Source organism: Rhinoraja longicauda, chromosome 20, assembly GCF_053455715.1.
Source record: "Rhinoraja longicauda isolate Sanriku21f chromosome 20, sRhiLon1.1, whole genome shotgun sequence".
NCBI classification, from domain to species: domain Eukaryota; kingdom Metazoa; phylum Chordata; class Chondrichthyes; order Rajiformes; family Arhynchobatidae; genus Rhinoraja; species Rhinoraja longicauda.
This window is the reverse complement of record NC_135972.1, coordinates 23,438,439-23,456,134: the sequence shown is the minus strand read 5'-3', so window position 1 is coordinate 23,456,134 and position 17,696 is coordinate 23,438,439. Positions and strand designations below refer to the sequence as shown.

Sequence of the window (17,696 nt, the reverse complement as noted above, 5' to 3'; positions counted from 1 at the left end):
CCTCCCACTGCTTGGGATGGGACTGGCTATGGGTTTTGTTTCAGGGAAGTGACGACAGGCGGGTTGTGTAGCGGCTAGTGCGAGTGTTGTAGAAGCCGTCTCCAGGACACACACACCTCCCAGAAGATGACCACTCGGACCCTGCTGGCTGGCTGGGTGGCGAGGAGAGGCTTCCTCTCCTGGACTGACAGTCCTTCTCCTCCTCCTCCTCCTTCACCGCTGGGCAGGTGTGTCCGGGCTTGTCTACCCGCCGCCCGCTCTGTGTGCGGTTCCCCGTGTCTCCAGCCCTGGTCCCAGTCCCAGTCCCAGTCCCGGACCGCACCAGCAGTGCCCGCACCACCGCGGGCTCCCTACACAGACAGCGCCGCCGGCACTCGCAACCACCTCTGGTCTCTGTACAGCGAGACCAAGAAAGGTAAGAGCCCTCGACACCCCCTCCCTCCCTCCCTCCCTCCCTCCCCCCAACTCACGTCCACTACAGCTCCTGAATCGTGCTTCCATGCCCAATACAGTGGGAGGAGTGGAGAGAGAAAGCCGGGTGCAAGTGGGTTGTCTTTGATTATGTTGGTTGCTGTCCCGTGGGGGGGGGGTGTGCAGTATAAAGGGAGCTCATGAAGGCTGAGGGGGAGGGAGGCAGGCTGGTTTCTGTGAGAGACTGGGCTACGTCCACAACTCTGAAGAAGGGTCTCGACCCGAAACGCCACCCATTCCTTCTCTCCCGAGATGCTGCCTGACCTGCTGAGTTACTCCAGCATTTTGTGAATAGATCTATGCACTTTCTTGGCCGTCTTGGGCAAAGCCTTTTGCCAAAGAAGCAGGTCGTGATGCACCACGCTAGGATGTTTTCTTCGATGTGCACAGAAATTAAGAATGACTGGAGTTATGCAGAATTTCCTTATGAGGAAGTCGAAGCCTCGGTGGGTTTTCTTGTCCCTTATCTTTGATGTGGTGGGACATGGACTAAATTGCTAGTGATATTTATGCCCAGGAACGTGAAAGCTCTCAAACATCTCCACTTCAGTTTCATTGAGGCTGACTGGCGTGTGTGTGTGTAGTATATCTTCCCAATTCCCCCAGGTGTGTCGGGAGTGGATGAGAAAGTGGGATAACATAGAACTAGTGGAATGGGTGATCGATGGTCGGTATGGACTCAATGGGCCAAGGGGCCTGTTTTCATGCTGCACATAAACAAAAATAAACAAATCTGGCGATTTCATGAGTGTGTTTTTGCAACAGTGTTCTTAAACTATTATAACCTGCTTTGATCTTTGCCAGAGTGCTAACGTAGTTATAAGGGTGAGTGGGATTAACTGTTTGTGGAAGATGATCTTATCTTTAAAACTCTATTACAGTAGAGTTGGTTCCATTCTGACTCATGTGGCCGATGACTTTCCATTTATAGAGAGGACGTCAACGTGATATTCAAGGTATTTGATCCTTGGAGTTGCTGATCAGGTTTCCTTTTGGGCAACATATCTCTTTCAAGGTTTTGCTAGTAGTCTTCTCCACTACTGCTGAGAAAGGAATGGAGCTCTATTTTTAATCTAAAGGCTGAATGATTAACGTCAGGCACAAAAAAACATGGGGCAAAATGCAACTGTTAAGGTCTTTGGAATTGTAATTGGAATGCTGATATTTTAGCGGTAACACGTGCATTGTGTTGTCACTGTACCTTGTTCAAGTCACAGAGTCATACTGCACGGAAACAGGCCCTTCTGCCCAACTTGCCCATGCCGACCAAGATGCTAGTCCCACGTGCCCGCGGTTTGCCCCATATCCCTCTAAACTTTTCTTATCCATGTACCTGCGCAAATGTCTTTTAAATGTTTTAATTACATCCTTTGGGGCACTTCGATTACTACATCCTTTGGCACTTCGCACACCGTTAAAGTTTGATTCTACTTGACAGACAACAATACCATAAAGGGGTAAAACATTAAAGTCTTTATTATGCCAGCAGGAGTGGGAGACAACTAGTATGCTTGCACACTAGCAGTCTCTCAAGGACCCCACTCACTTACAGAGTGTTTCAGCAGCATTTTTATGCACCAAATACAATAGGTTTTTAGAAGTGATAACAGAACCAGACACCCCACACAGGTGGTCTTTACATTCCCTCCTTTTATCATAACATGATGACTTATATTCTCCGTGAGGCACAGAATAATCGGATACATTTAACCATGTACAACGATGCAACTATCAGCAGCACAATCAACCCATAGTGTACGACAGTTCTCCAGAGGTTTCCGAAAATGCTGAACGGCCATGCGGCCCAGGGCCCAGGGTCCAGTCTCGTCATGGTAATGGTTCATTCCTTCCCCAACCTGCTTGATCTTAGTTATTTCTTGCGATATGTGAGCAGCTAGGTTGGTGATGTTGGAGGATTCGTCGGGAATGTAAGTGCAACATTCTTTTCCCACTAAAGCACAGGTCCCACCTTTTTCAGCCAGAATAAAATCTAATGCCGTACGGTTGTGCAGTGCCACGGTACGGAGGGCCACCACCTCGGCTGTCAGAGAGGAGAGGGCTTTCTGAGTGTCTGCGAACGCCTCAGCCGTGGCATTTGCCAATCTTTCCATGACTGAGGCCATGTTAATCAGTTCACGTGAAAGACGGGCTGTACCGTACAAGGGGAAAGCTATCATCCAGAATCGTTCGGATTCCGAGATGCCCCGTTTGGACCTCGGGGGGGGGGGGGGGGGGGTATATATGTCAGCCAGATGTTGTATGGTGGGACTATATATGCCAGATAGCAGCACCCCCTCCAATGAGTGGGGCCCTTCAACCTTTCCCATCTCTGCTCATCCCTAGGTGGCATCCCAGGTAACCAAGGGTATGCCCATGATCCACATACGTAATAAGTACCATTCAATGGCCGAGATGTCCCTGTGTGCCACGTCATGGTGCAAGTGCTGCTTCCCAGAAACACTCCGCTACCCTCCGTGCGACAATGGCAAGTGGCATTGACAGTTTGGTTGGGCTGAATGGCCAATTTGAGCCGTGGTATTTTCCATACTAGTCTCATGGTAGTCTCATTCGTCATCCAGCCTGGTCCAAATGGGGGTATATACCATACGGCAAAGATAGTTATTCCCCTCTACTGGTCCAGGGACATATACTCTTGTATCGTTGGGACCTTTATGGTATTGGGTTGTCCTTAAGCAGCCGCTGTCTCGGATGTCATTATGAAAGCTGTATGCAGCCAGGACCTCTGTTATATTAAAGGGTATGGGTAAGAGCGGTATCCCTCCTACACTGGTATGGGGGACTTGAGTACACACCCAGCATGCACTTAATATTGCTGTGGAGGGCAAAATCATAACTCATGGACAGAAAAACATTATTTCCTCTGGTCCTGCCTGTCCAGGCCAAGAAGGATTACCAGTCCCATTTTTATCTTTAAATTGTCCAATGCGTTTGCAATCAGTCGGGTGTATTCAGCGTGGATGATCCTCGACCTTGACCGCAGTGGGGGTGGTCAGAAGTACTTGGTGTGGCCCCTTCCACCGTGGTCAGAGTTTTTTCCGGTCCCAGTTTCTTATGAGCACGCAATCCCCTGGCGGTATGGACTTGTTTTCACACTCCGTCAGCAATGGTTTCTGTGCTTCCCGTACCTGTGAATGCAACACTGACAAGGCATTGGTTAGTTGCTGTGTGTATGTAATCAGTTCATCATTGTGAGCATGTAGATAAAAATTAACCTCCACCCTTTTTTCCGCCCCCCCATGGGGTGCGTAGGGGACGGCCATATACTACTTCAGCAGGGGTCAATTTGGTAGCCTCGTGTGAGGTGACCCTCATTTCAAAGAGGGCCAGGGGTAAAACCTCGATCCAGCTTTGCCCAGTCTCTTCTGCAAGTTTGGCTAGCTTTGTTTTGAGGGTCCCTGTTTGCTCTTTCAACCACTCCCGCAGCCTGCGGATGGTGGACACAGTGGAATTGTTGCCCAATGTTAAAATGTCGGCATTTAGCAATAAAATGGGGCCCATTGTCAATAGTCAATAGTCGTTTATTTGTCACATACACATAAATGTGTAGTGAAATGAAACATTACCCGCAGTTGAACAATAAGACCAATAAGAATAATCAATAAAAATGCAATAACACATACAATCACAAACTAACACCAAACAAAAAGAAACATCCATCACAGTGAGTCTCCTCCAGTCCCTCCTCACTGTGATGGAAGGCCACAATGTCTTTTCTCTTCCCCTGCCGTCTTGTCCCGCGGTCAGGCTGTTGTCGTTGCCACGTCGGGGCGGTCCGAACTAATAACGGTGGGCAACCCAAAGCGAGGTGCAATTTCTTTCAACAAAAGCGTTACCGTGGTTTCAGCCATGGCATTAGTAGTTGGCAAGGCTTCAATCCACCGACTGAACAGATCTATAACTACTAAACAATATTTATAACACTGTGCCCATGGTAACTCAATAAAATCAACCTGTATACACTCAAAGGGTCGGCTTGGCATTGGTGTAACCCCTTTGGGGCATTTTACTGCCTTGCTGGGGTTATTTCTTTTGCAAATTGCACATTCTGAGGCTTGTTTTAAGGCCTCTTGGCGAATTTTGGGGTGCCACCAAGTTTCCTTTGCCAACCTTACCATTCCCTCCTTACCTGCATGAGTAAGGGAGTGTATATAGGTTAAGAGAACAGGCAAAAACACATCAGGCACACAAACTTCTCTGAGAGGGGTGAGCCAGAGCTTTGTCAGGGAGTCAATAACGCACAGCCCTCCCGTTTCCATAGATCGCGCTGCGCCGCAGAGACATCCCCCCCCTGCATTAACTTAACTTCCCCCGTGTCTGGCAAGGCCGTTCCATCTCGGTTCAGTTGGGACAACAGAATTAGAGGTGCAGGCTGCAGTACAGCAGTGGTGTAGGGGGTCTCCACCACTCCCGGGATTGTTCTTCATCCCCATCCTCTAAGCAGGGCCGCCATGCCAGACAAGGAGCCCCCGGGGTCTCGGTTTGACTTCTGTTTCTGCATAATCAATTGTTTGTTGGCCGGCCCGCTATTAAATGGTCCCTTTTCCCTAGCTAATCATTTCTTTTGCTCATCTAGCCAATCACATTCTGCTTGTAACACTTCCCATCTCTTCAGCGCACCCCTGTCTGCACGTACCTCTGTCCCTCTGCGACTTGCATTAGCTATCCAACTCTTATGGCGTGATTCATCCCACCTCTTTTGTGCCTCTGTCCTTCCATTCCTTAATTCTCTTTTTCCATTTCTTTCCTGCTTCTCTTTCCCATATCAATTGCTCTGCCTGTTTAATTGTTTCTACATTCCACATCCCCCCAACGGGCCAGGCTTCGTTTCCCAGCCTCTTCGTCAATGACTATCATATGTTGAAAGACTGGAGCGACTAGGCTTGTATACACTGGAATTTAGAAGGATGAGAGGAGATCTTATCGAAACGTATAAGATTATTAAGGGGTTGGACACGTTAGAGGCAGGAAACATGTTCCCAATGTTGGGGGAGTCCAGAACAAGGGGCCACGGTTTAAGAATAAGAGGTAGGCCATTTAGAACTGAGATGAGGAAAAACGTTTTCAGTCAGAGAGTTGTGAATCTGTGGAATTTTCTGCCTCAGAAGGCAGTGGAGGCCAATTCTCTGAATGCATTCAAGAGAGAGCTGGATAGAGCTCTTAAGGATAGCGGAGTCAGGGGGTATGGGGAGAAGGCAGGAACGGGGTACTGATTGAGAATGATCAGCCATGATCACATTGAATTGCGGTGCTGGCTCGAAGGGCCGAATGGCCTCCTCCTGCACCTATTGTCTATTGTCGCCGACAATTGTCTATAATCTCTCCGTTTACGCGGATCGATATAGCACATATGTTGCATGGGTGCACCACCATCACTTTTATCCAGGGCTTGCCCCATCGTTAGCCCTCCTAATATATATATGCACAATAGTCACAGACGCTGGCCTTCGTGGACCCTTTCCCAAAGCCAGTAGTCTGTCTTGTTCTTAACATACCAGACCCGTAGTCTGCTTTACTCAATTGTGACCCAGACCCATAGTCTGCTGGTCAATTCTCATTCAATTTACACAAAATCAACAACCCAATTAATATAGTAATCTCTCTCACCGTAAGTTGTCTTCTATATAAATCTCGGAGGGAACCAGATCGACCTCAGACGAGGGAACTTTACTCGGAAGTTCAGAGTCAATGGATCCGATAGTGCACCTTACTCCCTTCAAGGTCCCGCGGGTCAGACCACAGCCACTTACTCAAGTCTTTGGTGATGGTTCCGTCGAGATCCTGCCGACTACGCCAATTGTTAAAGTTCAATTCTACTAGACAGATAAAGTGGTAAAACATTAAAGTCTTTATAACGCCAGCGGGAGTGGGAGAGCTACAACTAGTAATTTTTTTAATATCAAAAAATACTTTATTCAAGTAATAAATATTTACAAAACATCTTCTTTTCAACAACTCCATCTGACATTTCCGGAGGTTACACATTCAATGCAGATATTCATTTCCAAATTTACACAGAATCCCTTATCTGGAGGGGCGTCTCCACCCCACCCTGCCCCCCCATGTCCAGCAGCGGAAGGACCCTAGACTGCGGTCTTCCCCCATACAGCCTTAGCGTTGGCTGCACCAAGCTTCAGTGCGTCCCTCAGCACGTACTCCTGCAGTGGGCCATACTAGCAGTCACTCGAGGACCCCACTCACTTACAGAGTGTTTCAGCAGCATTTTTATACACCAAATACAATAGGTTTTTAGAAGTGATAACAGAACCAGACACCCCACACAGGTGGTCTTGCAAGAGGATAGGAATTCAATTAATCATCACCCACTATCACTGGCCATTGTCCGAGGTCATTAATTCAGTCTATTAACATAAACACATCTTCTTGGTGCTCAACTTTATGGTAATTGTTAAGAGGCTCATTCTACATTGTATCTGTTTCCTGTCCTTTGTAAGATTCCAACACCCTTTTTGTAATCTCAAGCCGGCATCTACACAGAGATAGACTTGCAAGGGTCTGAGGTATGCAATCTAATTTAGTGACAGTTCATCTTCATGTGGCATTTGGTTACATACACCTTAACCATTAGATCCCTTTTCTCCTTTACACCACCACCTACTGTGTAAGAAGTTACTCCTCAGGAACCTATTAAATCCTGTCCCTCTCACCTTAAACAAATATCACCTGGTTCTTTATTCCCCTATTCTGCGGGTCGGTCGGGGACGAGCTGTCTGTCCGTGGGCGTGGGGAAGAGAGTGGAAGTTTTGTTGCCTCCATCACAGTGAGGGGGTGTTTGGAGTCACTGTGATGGACGTTTGTGTTGGGGTTATGTGTCTTGTGTTCTTTTTTGTGTATGACTGCTATGTAGTTTCGTTCGGTATCTCGGTACCGAATGACAAATAAAGCTCTGTTGAACTGTTGAACTGAGTGAAAGACCCTGTACATTCTCCCCATCTCTTCCCCTCATGGTCTTGTACGCCTCTATAGGCTCACCTCTTAGCTTCCTGTGCTCCAAGGAATAAAGTCCTAGTCTGTACAACCTCTCCCTGTGGCTCAGGCCCTCGTGTCCTGGCAACAGGTAACAATAACTGATGTAAAGAATTGGAAAAGCATTTGGTTTATACATGTTGTTAAGCTGGAAAGGCTGCCGCGAACATTTACAAGGATGTTGCCAGAACTTGAAGGGCTGAGCTACAGGGAGAGGTTGGGCAGTCTAGGACTTTATTCCTCAGAGCGCAGGAGTCTGAAAGGTGATGTTATGGAAGTGTATAAAATCACGAAGGGAATAGTTTGGGCAAATGCAGAGAGATTTTTACCCAGGGCAGGCGAATCAAAAACAGAAGGACATATGTTTAAGGTGCGAGGGGCAAGATTTAATACAAACCTGTGCGGCAGCCTTTTCAAACAGAGGGTGGTGGGTATGTGGAATGAGCTGCCAGGGGAGGGTCGTTGCGGTAGGAACGATAACAGCATTTAAAAAGCATTTGGATTGTTCCATGGAGAGAAAAAGTTTAGAGAGATATGGGCCAAACATGGGCAGGTGTGACTAGCTTAGATTAGGCATCTTGGTCAGCATTGACATGTCATGGCTCTGTGATTCTATATTCAATACAAATAATTGAATGAACAGATTTAAGCCATCCAGCTGGCACAGTTGTGTTTATATGCACACAAGTTTCTTTCTCCTTTATTTTTCTTGCGTGCATTTGGTCAGAGGATGTGGAAATTGGCTGATGATTCAATGGTAGTTTATTGTCACATGTTGCGATGTACCGTGAAATTCTTTTTTTGCACACAGTTCAATAACAATTGGTGGCTGGGCCTTAGTTATTGTGGTAGATTTGCATTTAAGAACTGACATCTCAGTTTATCTGCAGTATGTTAGGTTTGCTTTTACAATATTCATGTAATTTTATGGCTTCTGTCTGAAGCTATCTGTGTATCCAGATTTAATCAATGAACTTCCCAATGTTTAGTTTATTATTTTCACATGTACCGAGGTACAGTTAAAAGCTTTGTAGTTGTGTGCTATCAAATCAGCGGAAAGACTGTACATGATTGCAATCAAGCCGCCCACAGTGTACAGATATAGGATAAAGGGAATAACGTTCAGTGTAAGATAAAGTCCAGAGAAGACTGATTAAAAATAATTACTATCTCATATCTCTTGCATTTCTCTAGCGCCTTTCAATCCATCAGTGCAAACATTGTTTTCTCTTTATCCTTGATCACTTGCTTAGATTAGGCATCTTGGTCAGCATTGACATGTCATGGCTCTGATTCTATATTCAATACAAATAATTGAATGAACAGATTTAAGCCATCCAGCTGGCACAGTTGTGTTTATACGCACACAAGTTTCTTAGTTTAGAGATACAGCTTGGAAACAGGGCCTTAGGCCCACCGAATCCATGCGACCCATTGATCACCCGCTCATACTAGTTCTACATGATCCCACTTTCGTATCCGATCCGTACACACTTTGGGGAATTTACAGAGGATCGATTAACCTAAAAACCCCAACGTCCTTGGAACACGGGTGGAAACTGGAGCACCCGGAGGAAACTACGCAGTCACAGGGAGAATGTTCAAACTCCACACAGACAGCAACCGAGGTCAGGATCGAACCTGGGTCTCTGGCGCTGTGAGGCAACAGCTCTACCAGCAGCGCTACTGTGCTGTCCTTGTATTCCCCCACCGAAACAAAAGAAAGGCAAGAGAATGGGAGCAGGAATAGGCCATTTGGCCCTTCAAGCTTGCCCCGTGATTGAGTACAATCATGGCTGATCTACCAATGGCCAGCCCTGCCCTGTGTCAATTCCTCTAGTCCTCATGCGCACCTCCCCACCTTTCAAAAATGTATCTATCTCTACTTTAAGTAGTTTTAAGGTGAGAGGGGAATGATTTACACAAAAAACACTGAGGGAAGGTTTAATGGAAGATAGACACAAAATGCTGGAGTAACTCAGTGGGACAGGCAGCATCTCTGGAGAAAAGGAATAGGTGACGTTTCGGGTCGAGACCCTTCTCGGGTTTAATTGAGATGAGTGGGGCAAGTTTATTTTACACAGAGGGTGGCTGGGGCCTGGAATGCGCTGCCAGGGGTGGTGGTGGAGGCAGATACGATTGTGGCATTTAAGAAGCTTTTGGATCGGCACACAGAAGTGCAGAGAATAGAGGGATCTGTTTACAGAGCAGAGCAGATCAGTTCACCTTGGCACCATGTTTGACACGGACAATGTGCTGCATTGTTCCTGTGCTGTTCTGTGTTCTATGAGGGCAGTGTTTCTATGGAACAAACTGCCAGAGGAAGCTGTAGAAGCACATACAATAGCAATGTTTAAAAGACATTTAGATAATTGTGTAGCAAGGTAAGGTTTTCGGAGATATGGGCCAAATGCAGCCAAATGGGACTTGCTCCATACTGTAGTGTGGCTGGCATGGACGTGTTGGGTCCAAGGGCCTGTTTCTGTGCTCTATGACTCTTACTGTACTCGCTGATAATTTACAGTGGCCAATTAATCTATCATGTGTAAGAACGTGGGAAGAAACTGTAGCATCAAGGGGCACCCCACTCCATCGCAGGTCAGAGCATGCAAACTCCACACAGACGGTACCGGAGATCAGCAATGGACCTCAACCGCTGGAGATGTGAAGCTGTGGCCCACCTTTACGGAGACCTTCTGAGTTTGAGTTTGTGTTTAGTTTGAGTTTGTTTATTGTCACTTGTATTGAGGTACAGTGAAAAGCTTTTGTTGCGTGCCAACCAGTCAGCGGAAAGACTAAACATGATTACAATCGAGCCGTCCACAGTGTACAGATAAAGGGAATAATGTTTAGGGCAAGATAAAGTCCAGTTGAATCCAGTCAAACATAGTCCAAGGGTCTCCAATGAGGTAGATAGTAGCTCGGGACTGCTCTCCAGTTGTTGGTAGGACGGTTCAGTTGCCTTAAAGCTGCTTCGGTGCTGAAGCTGCCACCTACCGTACACTGTTTCCTGGGCCCATCACGGAACTTGAGAGCGTGGGAGATGAATTCACCGATTACTGACTGTTCCCTTCACCTTCCCCTGCTGCCATCTTGGAACAATTCTGTGCACAGTGTGGGAGGAACTCGATGAGTCGGCAGCATCTTTTATTAGAGCTGGACAGGGGATATTTCTTTGGGCCAATTCGTCTATCATGTCTGAGAATGTGGGAGGAAACCGGGGCACCCAGGGCGATTGCACCCAAACAAAAGCTATTCAGTGTATCTCTGCACATGTGACAATGATAAACCAATGCCAACAGTGGATCAGTGATAAACATCAGTGCCGATCAAGGGGCTGGATGTAACGGAGGGCGGAGATCGCAGGGTGCAGGGGGGAGATTAGAGATGTAAGGAGGGGCGAGACCATGGGAAATTGTGGAGCATTTTAAAATCAGTTCCCTGCTAAACTGGAAGCCAGTGTATCTCAGTTTCTTTAGCTGCTGGATTGTTAATTGGATACGAGAATTTTTTGTATCCACCCACCAGTCGGGTGGTGCCTGGAATGTGCCTCCAGGGGTGGTGGTAGAGGAGGCAGATACGACTGGCGTTTAGGAGGCTTTAAGATAGGCACGTGGCCATGCGGGGAATGGAGGGATGTGGACCACGTGCAGGCTGAGATGAGTTCATCTTGATATCATGTTCAGCACGGACATTGTGTGCCAAAGGGTCAATTCCTGTGCTGCACTGTTTCATGTTATTTTTAGACTTTAGAGATACTGCATTGGAAACAGGCCCTTCGGTCCACCTAGTCCACACCGACCAGCGATCACCCCGTACACTAGCACTATCCTGCATCCTAGGGACAATTTACAGAAGCCAATTAACCTACAAACATTTGGAGCGTGTGAGGAATTCGGAGCAGCTGGACAAAACCCACTCGGTCTCGGGGAGAACGTACAAACTCCATACAGACAGCACCGCAGTCAGGATCGAACCTGGGTCTCCGACGCTGTAAAGCAGCAACTCTACCGCTGCGCCACTGCCGCCCAGTGTTCTGAATGATATTGATAACTAACTTGTATTCTCACTTTCACAGATCTGAGTTCCCAAGGGAGATCCAATTACCTTAACCCAGACGGGATATTTGCCAACAATGAGGTCTGCCTCTCGGACATTGAGATTTATGGCTTTGACTATGACTACACTCTAGCTTTTTACTCCAACAACCTGCACACTTTAATCTTCAACACTGCTCGAGAAATCCTCATTGAGCAACATAATGTGAGTACCAATGCCTTGGGCACATCCGTTCACTTACACTTTGGGTGTCCATAACGATTATCCTATTATCATTTCATTGAATTAAGACACAAAAGATTGCAGATGCAAGATGTGTTCTCCCTGCTCTCATCTGGCAGAAGATTCAGAACCTCGAATGCGTTCACCTCCAGACTCAGGGACAGCTTCTTCCCCTCTGTTATCAGGTTTCTGAACAGTCCTTCCATAAGCTAGGGTACTGTGATTCAGCACTGCCCCATGGCTGACATTGAACTTTGTCTATGGAACTGGTGTGCTACAATGCTGAGAACTATATTCTGCACTCTGTGTCTTCCCCTTTGCTCTATTTATTGTACTTGAGTTTGAATTGATTGTATTTATTTGTGGTATATATGATCTGTTTGGAGAGCATGCAGAATAAAGCTTTTCACTGTACCTCAGCCCCAAGGCAAGGTTGAGGCTAAGATCCAGGCTGAAGTGCCCAGTGTGGTATTGAGGGAGTACTGTCCCATCAGAAGTGCTGTCTCTTGCAAGAGTCAATGGTGACTTGACTTCAGAAGTGCATAAGGCATTGAGAGATTCTATGGATGATGTCAGTGCAACCAAAGTGCACGTTGTTATTGTTGTAGTTTCAGTTTAACCATCAAGTAGTAGCCCAAATCCATTTTGTTTGCCTTAATTATTGGGATCCCTATTAAAATGTTAAACTTGACCTATAGTTTAAAGGAGATGTGTGGAAGAAGCTATTTTAAGGATTCTGCTTCTCCCACTGAGTTGCATGAGTTAGACACAAAGTGCTGGAGTAACTCAGTGGGTTACTTTTCTATACCTCTATACGTCATCGTCTACATCTCTCATTTCCCTTTCCCGTGACTTTCAGTTTGAAGAAGGGTCTCAACCCGAAACGTCACCCATTCCTTCTCTCCGGAGATGCTGCCTCTCCCGCTGAGTTACTCCAGCAAAGCATGGGTACAATTCCACAAGTTTTTTGTGCTCTAGGTTCCAGCATCTGCTAATTTTTGGGGCGGCACAGTGGCGCAGCGGTATTGTTGCTTCCTTACAGCGCCAGTGACCCAGGTTCAATCCTGACTACGGGTGCTGGCTGTATGGAGTTTGCACGTTCTCCCTGTGAATGTGTGGCTTTTCCCCAGGTTCTCCGGCTTCCACATTCCAAAGACGTAGGTTAATTGGCCAGGGTAAAAATTGTAAAATTGTCCCCAGTGTGTGGGGCAGTGTTAATGTGCGGGGTGATCGCTGGTCGGTGCAGACTCAGTGGGCCGAGTGGCCTGTTCCCGAGCTGTATCTCTAAACTAAACTAGTCTCTCCTGACTCCAGTAACTTTTCTCTCTCCCTTTCCCATGGTTTGATGCCAAAGTCGTGTCCAGTGCTTACGATTTCCCTGCGGTCTTTAGTTGCCCTGGATACGGACTTCAGGAGGGTGCCTGTCTGACCATTGGAAGTGAGCGGCCCCTCCACGTCCAAACCCTCCACTACCCTCGTTCCCACGCATCCACTCTGTATTCAGTTGTCACTCAATTACATGTCACAAAAGAACTCTTATATTTTCTTTTTCTCTTGCATTAAACCTTTGGGTGGAGGAATTTTGAAACAGCGTCCTGCTATTTTACAGTGTCCATTTGATAATAATGATATTGCCTGGTTTTGTTGTGCAGGCTTCGATTCATAGGTTGTCTGCCTAAGCAACTTTTAAGCAACAAGTACATTCCAATCGAATATTAACATGGTCTGTGGGCTCGGGCAACAAAAGCTAGCCACTTATTTCTGAGCCTTGATTGACCAACATCCCAAGACTATTCTATCCACAAAGAAGTCATTGTTCCTTGAGTACTTGAGTACTTTTTACAAACTTGATGTAAAAACAAATGAGAACCAGAACTGTTATACCTCGACGATACCAAACGTAGACTGGTTTCTAGGGCATAGGGCAATCGTTTCACTGAACACCTTCGCTCAGTCCGCTTGCACCTACCTGATCTCTCAGTTGCTAATTCCGACACTGACCTTTCCGTCCTAGGCCTCCTCCATTGTCAGAGTGAGGCCAAACGCAAATTGAAGAAGGGTCTCGACCCGAAACGTCACCCATTCCTTCTCTCCTGAGATGCTGCCTGTCCCGCTGAGTTACTCCAGCTTTTTGTGTCTACATGGTGATGAATACTTTTGAGTTTGCCTATGGGGCATGCAGATACCATGCCGAGCAGATACAAGGAATAGCTGGACGCTCGGTGGCTCAGTGGTAGAGTTGCTGCCTTACAGAGCCAGAGACCCGGGTTCGATCCTGACTTCAGGTGCTGTCCTTGTGACCGACTGCATGGGTTTTCTCCGGGTGCTCTGGCTTCATCCCTCACTCCAAAGAAGTGCAGGTTTTTAGGTTAATTGGCTTTGGTAACGATTGTAAATTGTCCCCAGTGTGGAGGATAGTGCTAGTATATAGGGATCGTTGTTCGGCACTGACTCGATGGGCCGAAGGGCCCTTCCATATTGTATCTCTAAACTAAACTAACCTGCAGATGCTGGTCTACAAACAAAGACGCAAAATGCTATCTTAACTCAAGACGGCAGGCATCATCTCTGGAGAACATGGATAGTTTTGGTGGAGACGCCTTCTTCAGACTGATTGCAGTGGTGGGAGAAAGCTGGAAGAGAGGAGGAAGAGAGGAGGCAAGGGAGAAAAGCCTGGCAAGTGATAGGTGGACACAGGGGAGGGAGGCTTTGAAAGGCAGATGCTTGGACAAAAGCCAGAGATGAAAATGCAGTGTGTGTGATAAGGATAGAACAGGTAAAGAGATGAGATAAAGGATGATGTTAGTGTGCGGGGATCGCTCGTCAGTGTGGACTAGATGGGCCGAACGGCCTGTTTCTAAAGATAGATGATAGACACAAAAAGCTGGAGCAACTCAGCGTGACAGGCAGCATCTCTGGAGGGAAGGAATGGGGTGACGTTTCATGTCGAGACCCTTCTTCAGACCCTTCTTCGGTTTGGTTTGGTTTGGTTTGTCACCCGTTCCTTCTATCCAGAGATGCTGCCTGTCCTGCTGAATTACTCCCAACATTTTGTGTCTATCGTCTGTATAAACCAGCGTCTGCAGTTCCTTCCTAAAGTAAACTAAAGTTCAGACTGAAGTTCACCTGGATCCAGAGCTATTTGCTTTGGAGAGCTGGCCTGAAGGTGCAGTGTCATTTTTAATCTGGCCACCTGACGAGATAAGATCAGTGTTTGCTCATATTTGAGGACAAAATCCTCTGTTTAGTGCTTTGTGCATTTATGGTCATCTTGATTGGTGAGCAGGTTATTTGCTCAAGATGTCAAAGCGTAAACTTTTAATGTTAAAAGTCAGTGAGCATTATTTAATTTAGTTATTTAGTTTAGTTTACAGAGTGGAAACAGGCCCTTCGGCCCACCGAGTCCGTGCCGACCGACGATCACCCATACACTAGTTCTGTGTTACCCCACTTTCACAACCTACACACTAGAGAGCAATTTACAGAGGCCGGTTAATTTACAAACCTGCACGTCTTTGCAAAGTGGGAGGAAACCGGAGCACCCAGAAAAAATGCACAGTTGCGGGGAGAACTTACAAACTCCGTACATACAGCACCCGTGATCAGGATCGGACCTGGGAAGACTCTGACGCATTATCTCCATTTACTGCGTTGCAGTGCTGCCTTGTGTAGCTTAGAAACTCTTAAGAAGCAGAGTACAAAATATGCTTCTCAATGTTGTAGCGCATCAGTTCCAGAGACAAAGTCCAATGTCCACAATGGGGTAGAGGTGAATTGGACAGTACCCTAGCTTATGGAATGCCTGTTCAGAAGCCTGATAACAGAGGGGAAGAAGCTGTTCCAGAATCTGGTGCTGCGCGCTTTCAAGCTTCTGCATCTTCTGTCGATGAGAGCAGAGAGCAGGAGGACTGGGACAAATCTTGCACCTGCAGCCCTTTGTGTCTTTGTTCAATGAAATGGTATACACTGGAATTTAGAAGGATGAGGGGGGATCTTATTGAAACATATAAGATAATTAGGGGATTGGACACATTAGAGGCAGATAACATGTTCCCAATGTTGGGGGAGTCCAGAACAAGGGGCCACAGTTTAAGAATAAGGGGTAGGCCATTTAGAACGGAGATGAGGAAGAACTTTTTCAGTCAGAGGGTGGTGAAGGTGTGGAATTCTCTGCCTCAGAAGGCAGTGGAGGCCAGTTCGTTGGATGCTTTCAAGAGAGAGCTGGATAGAGCTCTTAAGGATAGCGGAGTGAGGGGGTATGGGGAGAAGGCAGGAACGGGGTACTGATTGAGAGTGATCAGCCATGATCGCATTGAATGGCGGTGCTGGCTCGAAGGGCTGAATGGCCTACTCCTGCACCTATTGTCTATTGTCTATTGTAAGATCATCATGTTACCGAGCCGATCCTTGTTTGAACTCCATCATCGTGGAGCAACGATTACCTGTACACTAGTTCTATCCTAGACACGACCACACAGACGGTACCGGAGATCAGGAATGGACATATTTGGGATGGAGGAGGAAACCGGAGCACCTGGAGAAAACCCACGCGGTCACAGGGAGAACGTACAAACTCCGTACAGACAGCACCCGAGGTCAGGATCGAACCTGGGTCTCTGGTGCTGTGAAGCAGCAACTCTACCGCTGTGCCACCGTGCCGCCCTTCATTGTATTTATAGACAATAGACAATAGGTGCAGGAGTAGGCCATTCAGCCCTTCGAGCCAGTACCGCCATTCAATGCGATCATGGCTGATCACTCTCAATCAGTACCCCGTTCCTGCCTTCTCCCCATACCCCCTCACTCCGCTATCCTTAAGAGCTCTATCCAGCTCCCTCTTGAAAGCATCCAACGAACTGGCCTCCACTGCCTTCTGAGGCAGAGAATTCCACACCTTCACCACTCTTAGTGGAGGATCTCTTCGCTGCCCGTTACTGGTTATAAGATGAACAATCTACAGAGCGCGTCGAATTTCTTTAGCACAGGTGGAGGCCGCTCGGTCTATCGCGCCCATGCTAACTCTTTGTAGAGCAAGCCCACTATTGAGTCCCATTGTCCCGCTGCTGTAATAGTACTGTCTCTGTTACACCTAGTATCCAGATGACCTGAGGAGTTACGATTACAACCCTAATTTTGTGATACGTGGACTTCATTATGACGTACAAAAGGTGAGTCATTTGTGTTTTTATTGGCAAACACGTATCAAGGGTCAAGAGTATTTTATTGTCATATGTCTCGATAAAGGAACAATCAAATTCTTTCTTGCAGCAGCACAACAGTAAAACTCGTAAGTTCAGTAGGTATCGTATACAATATATAAGTTCACTATATATGTGTATATATATATTTTTAAGCAAACAGACAAATAAATAACAATAATAGTGTAAACTCAACAATAATGTCCCCAAGTCTATGTAGTTCGGACATTAAATGCTAATCCAGCACCTGCAGTTCCTTCCTTCACAAATAGTTTGGAGCCTGTTGGGATGTTGTAGTGTTTAATAGCCTGATGGACGTTACAGTTTTCAGGCTCCTATACCTTCTTCCCGATGACAGGAGTGAAATGAGTGTGTGGTCAGGGTGGTGTGGGTCTCTGATGATGCTGGCTGGCTGCCCTTTTGAGGCAGTGACTCCTAATGATTGCGTTGAAGTTGGGGAGGTCAGTCCCCGTGATGGACTGGGCAGAGTTCACCACTTCTGTTCATCACCTTTCTCTCCTCGTCTGCGTGCTCAGCACCATCTCATTCCACCCAAAAACCACTCAACACCCTAAGGACGTGGACTCCCATCTCCTTGTGTGTCCATAGCTTCCAATGGCACTCCAGTACTCTACTAAAAGGAGTATAATGATTTGGAGTGGACCAGGGTATTCAGCAGCAAAAGTTAGATTAGATGTTTGGGCAAGTTGGGCCAAAGGTCCTGTTTCCATGCTGTATGAC

At 46.8% G+C, this 17,696-nt stretch overlaps 1 protein-coding gene across 1 annotated transcript in view; it reads left to right on the top strand.

Moving 5' to 3' along the window:
- Window positions 1–17,696, top strand: part of nt5dc3 (5'-nucleotidase domain containing 3) — a 37,670-nt gene continuing 19,974 nt past the window's right edge. The window contains exons 1-3 of the mRNA XM_078417214.1: window positions 1–415; window positions 11,555–11,739; window positions 16,851–16,925. Coding sequence (XP_078273340.1) covers window positions 127–415; window positions 11,555–11,739; window positions 16,851–16,925 — 549 coding nt within the window. The 5' untranslated portion in view covers window positions 1–126. The remainder of the gene's footprint in view (window positions 416–11,554; window positions 11,740–16,850; window positions 16,926–17,696) is intronic.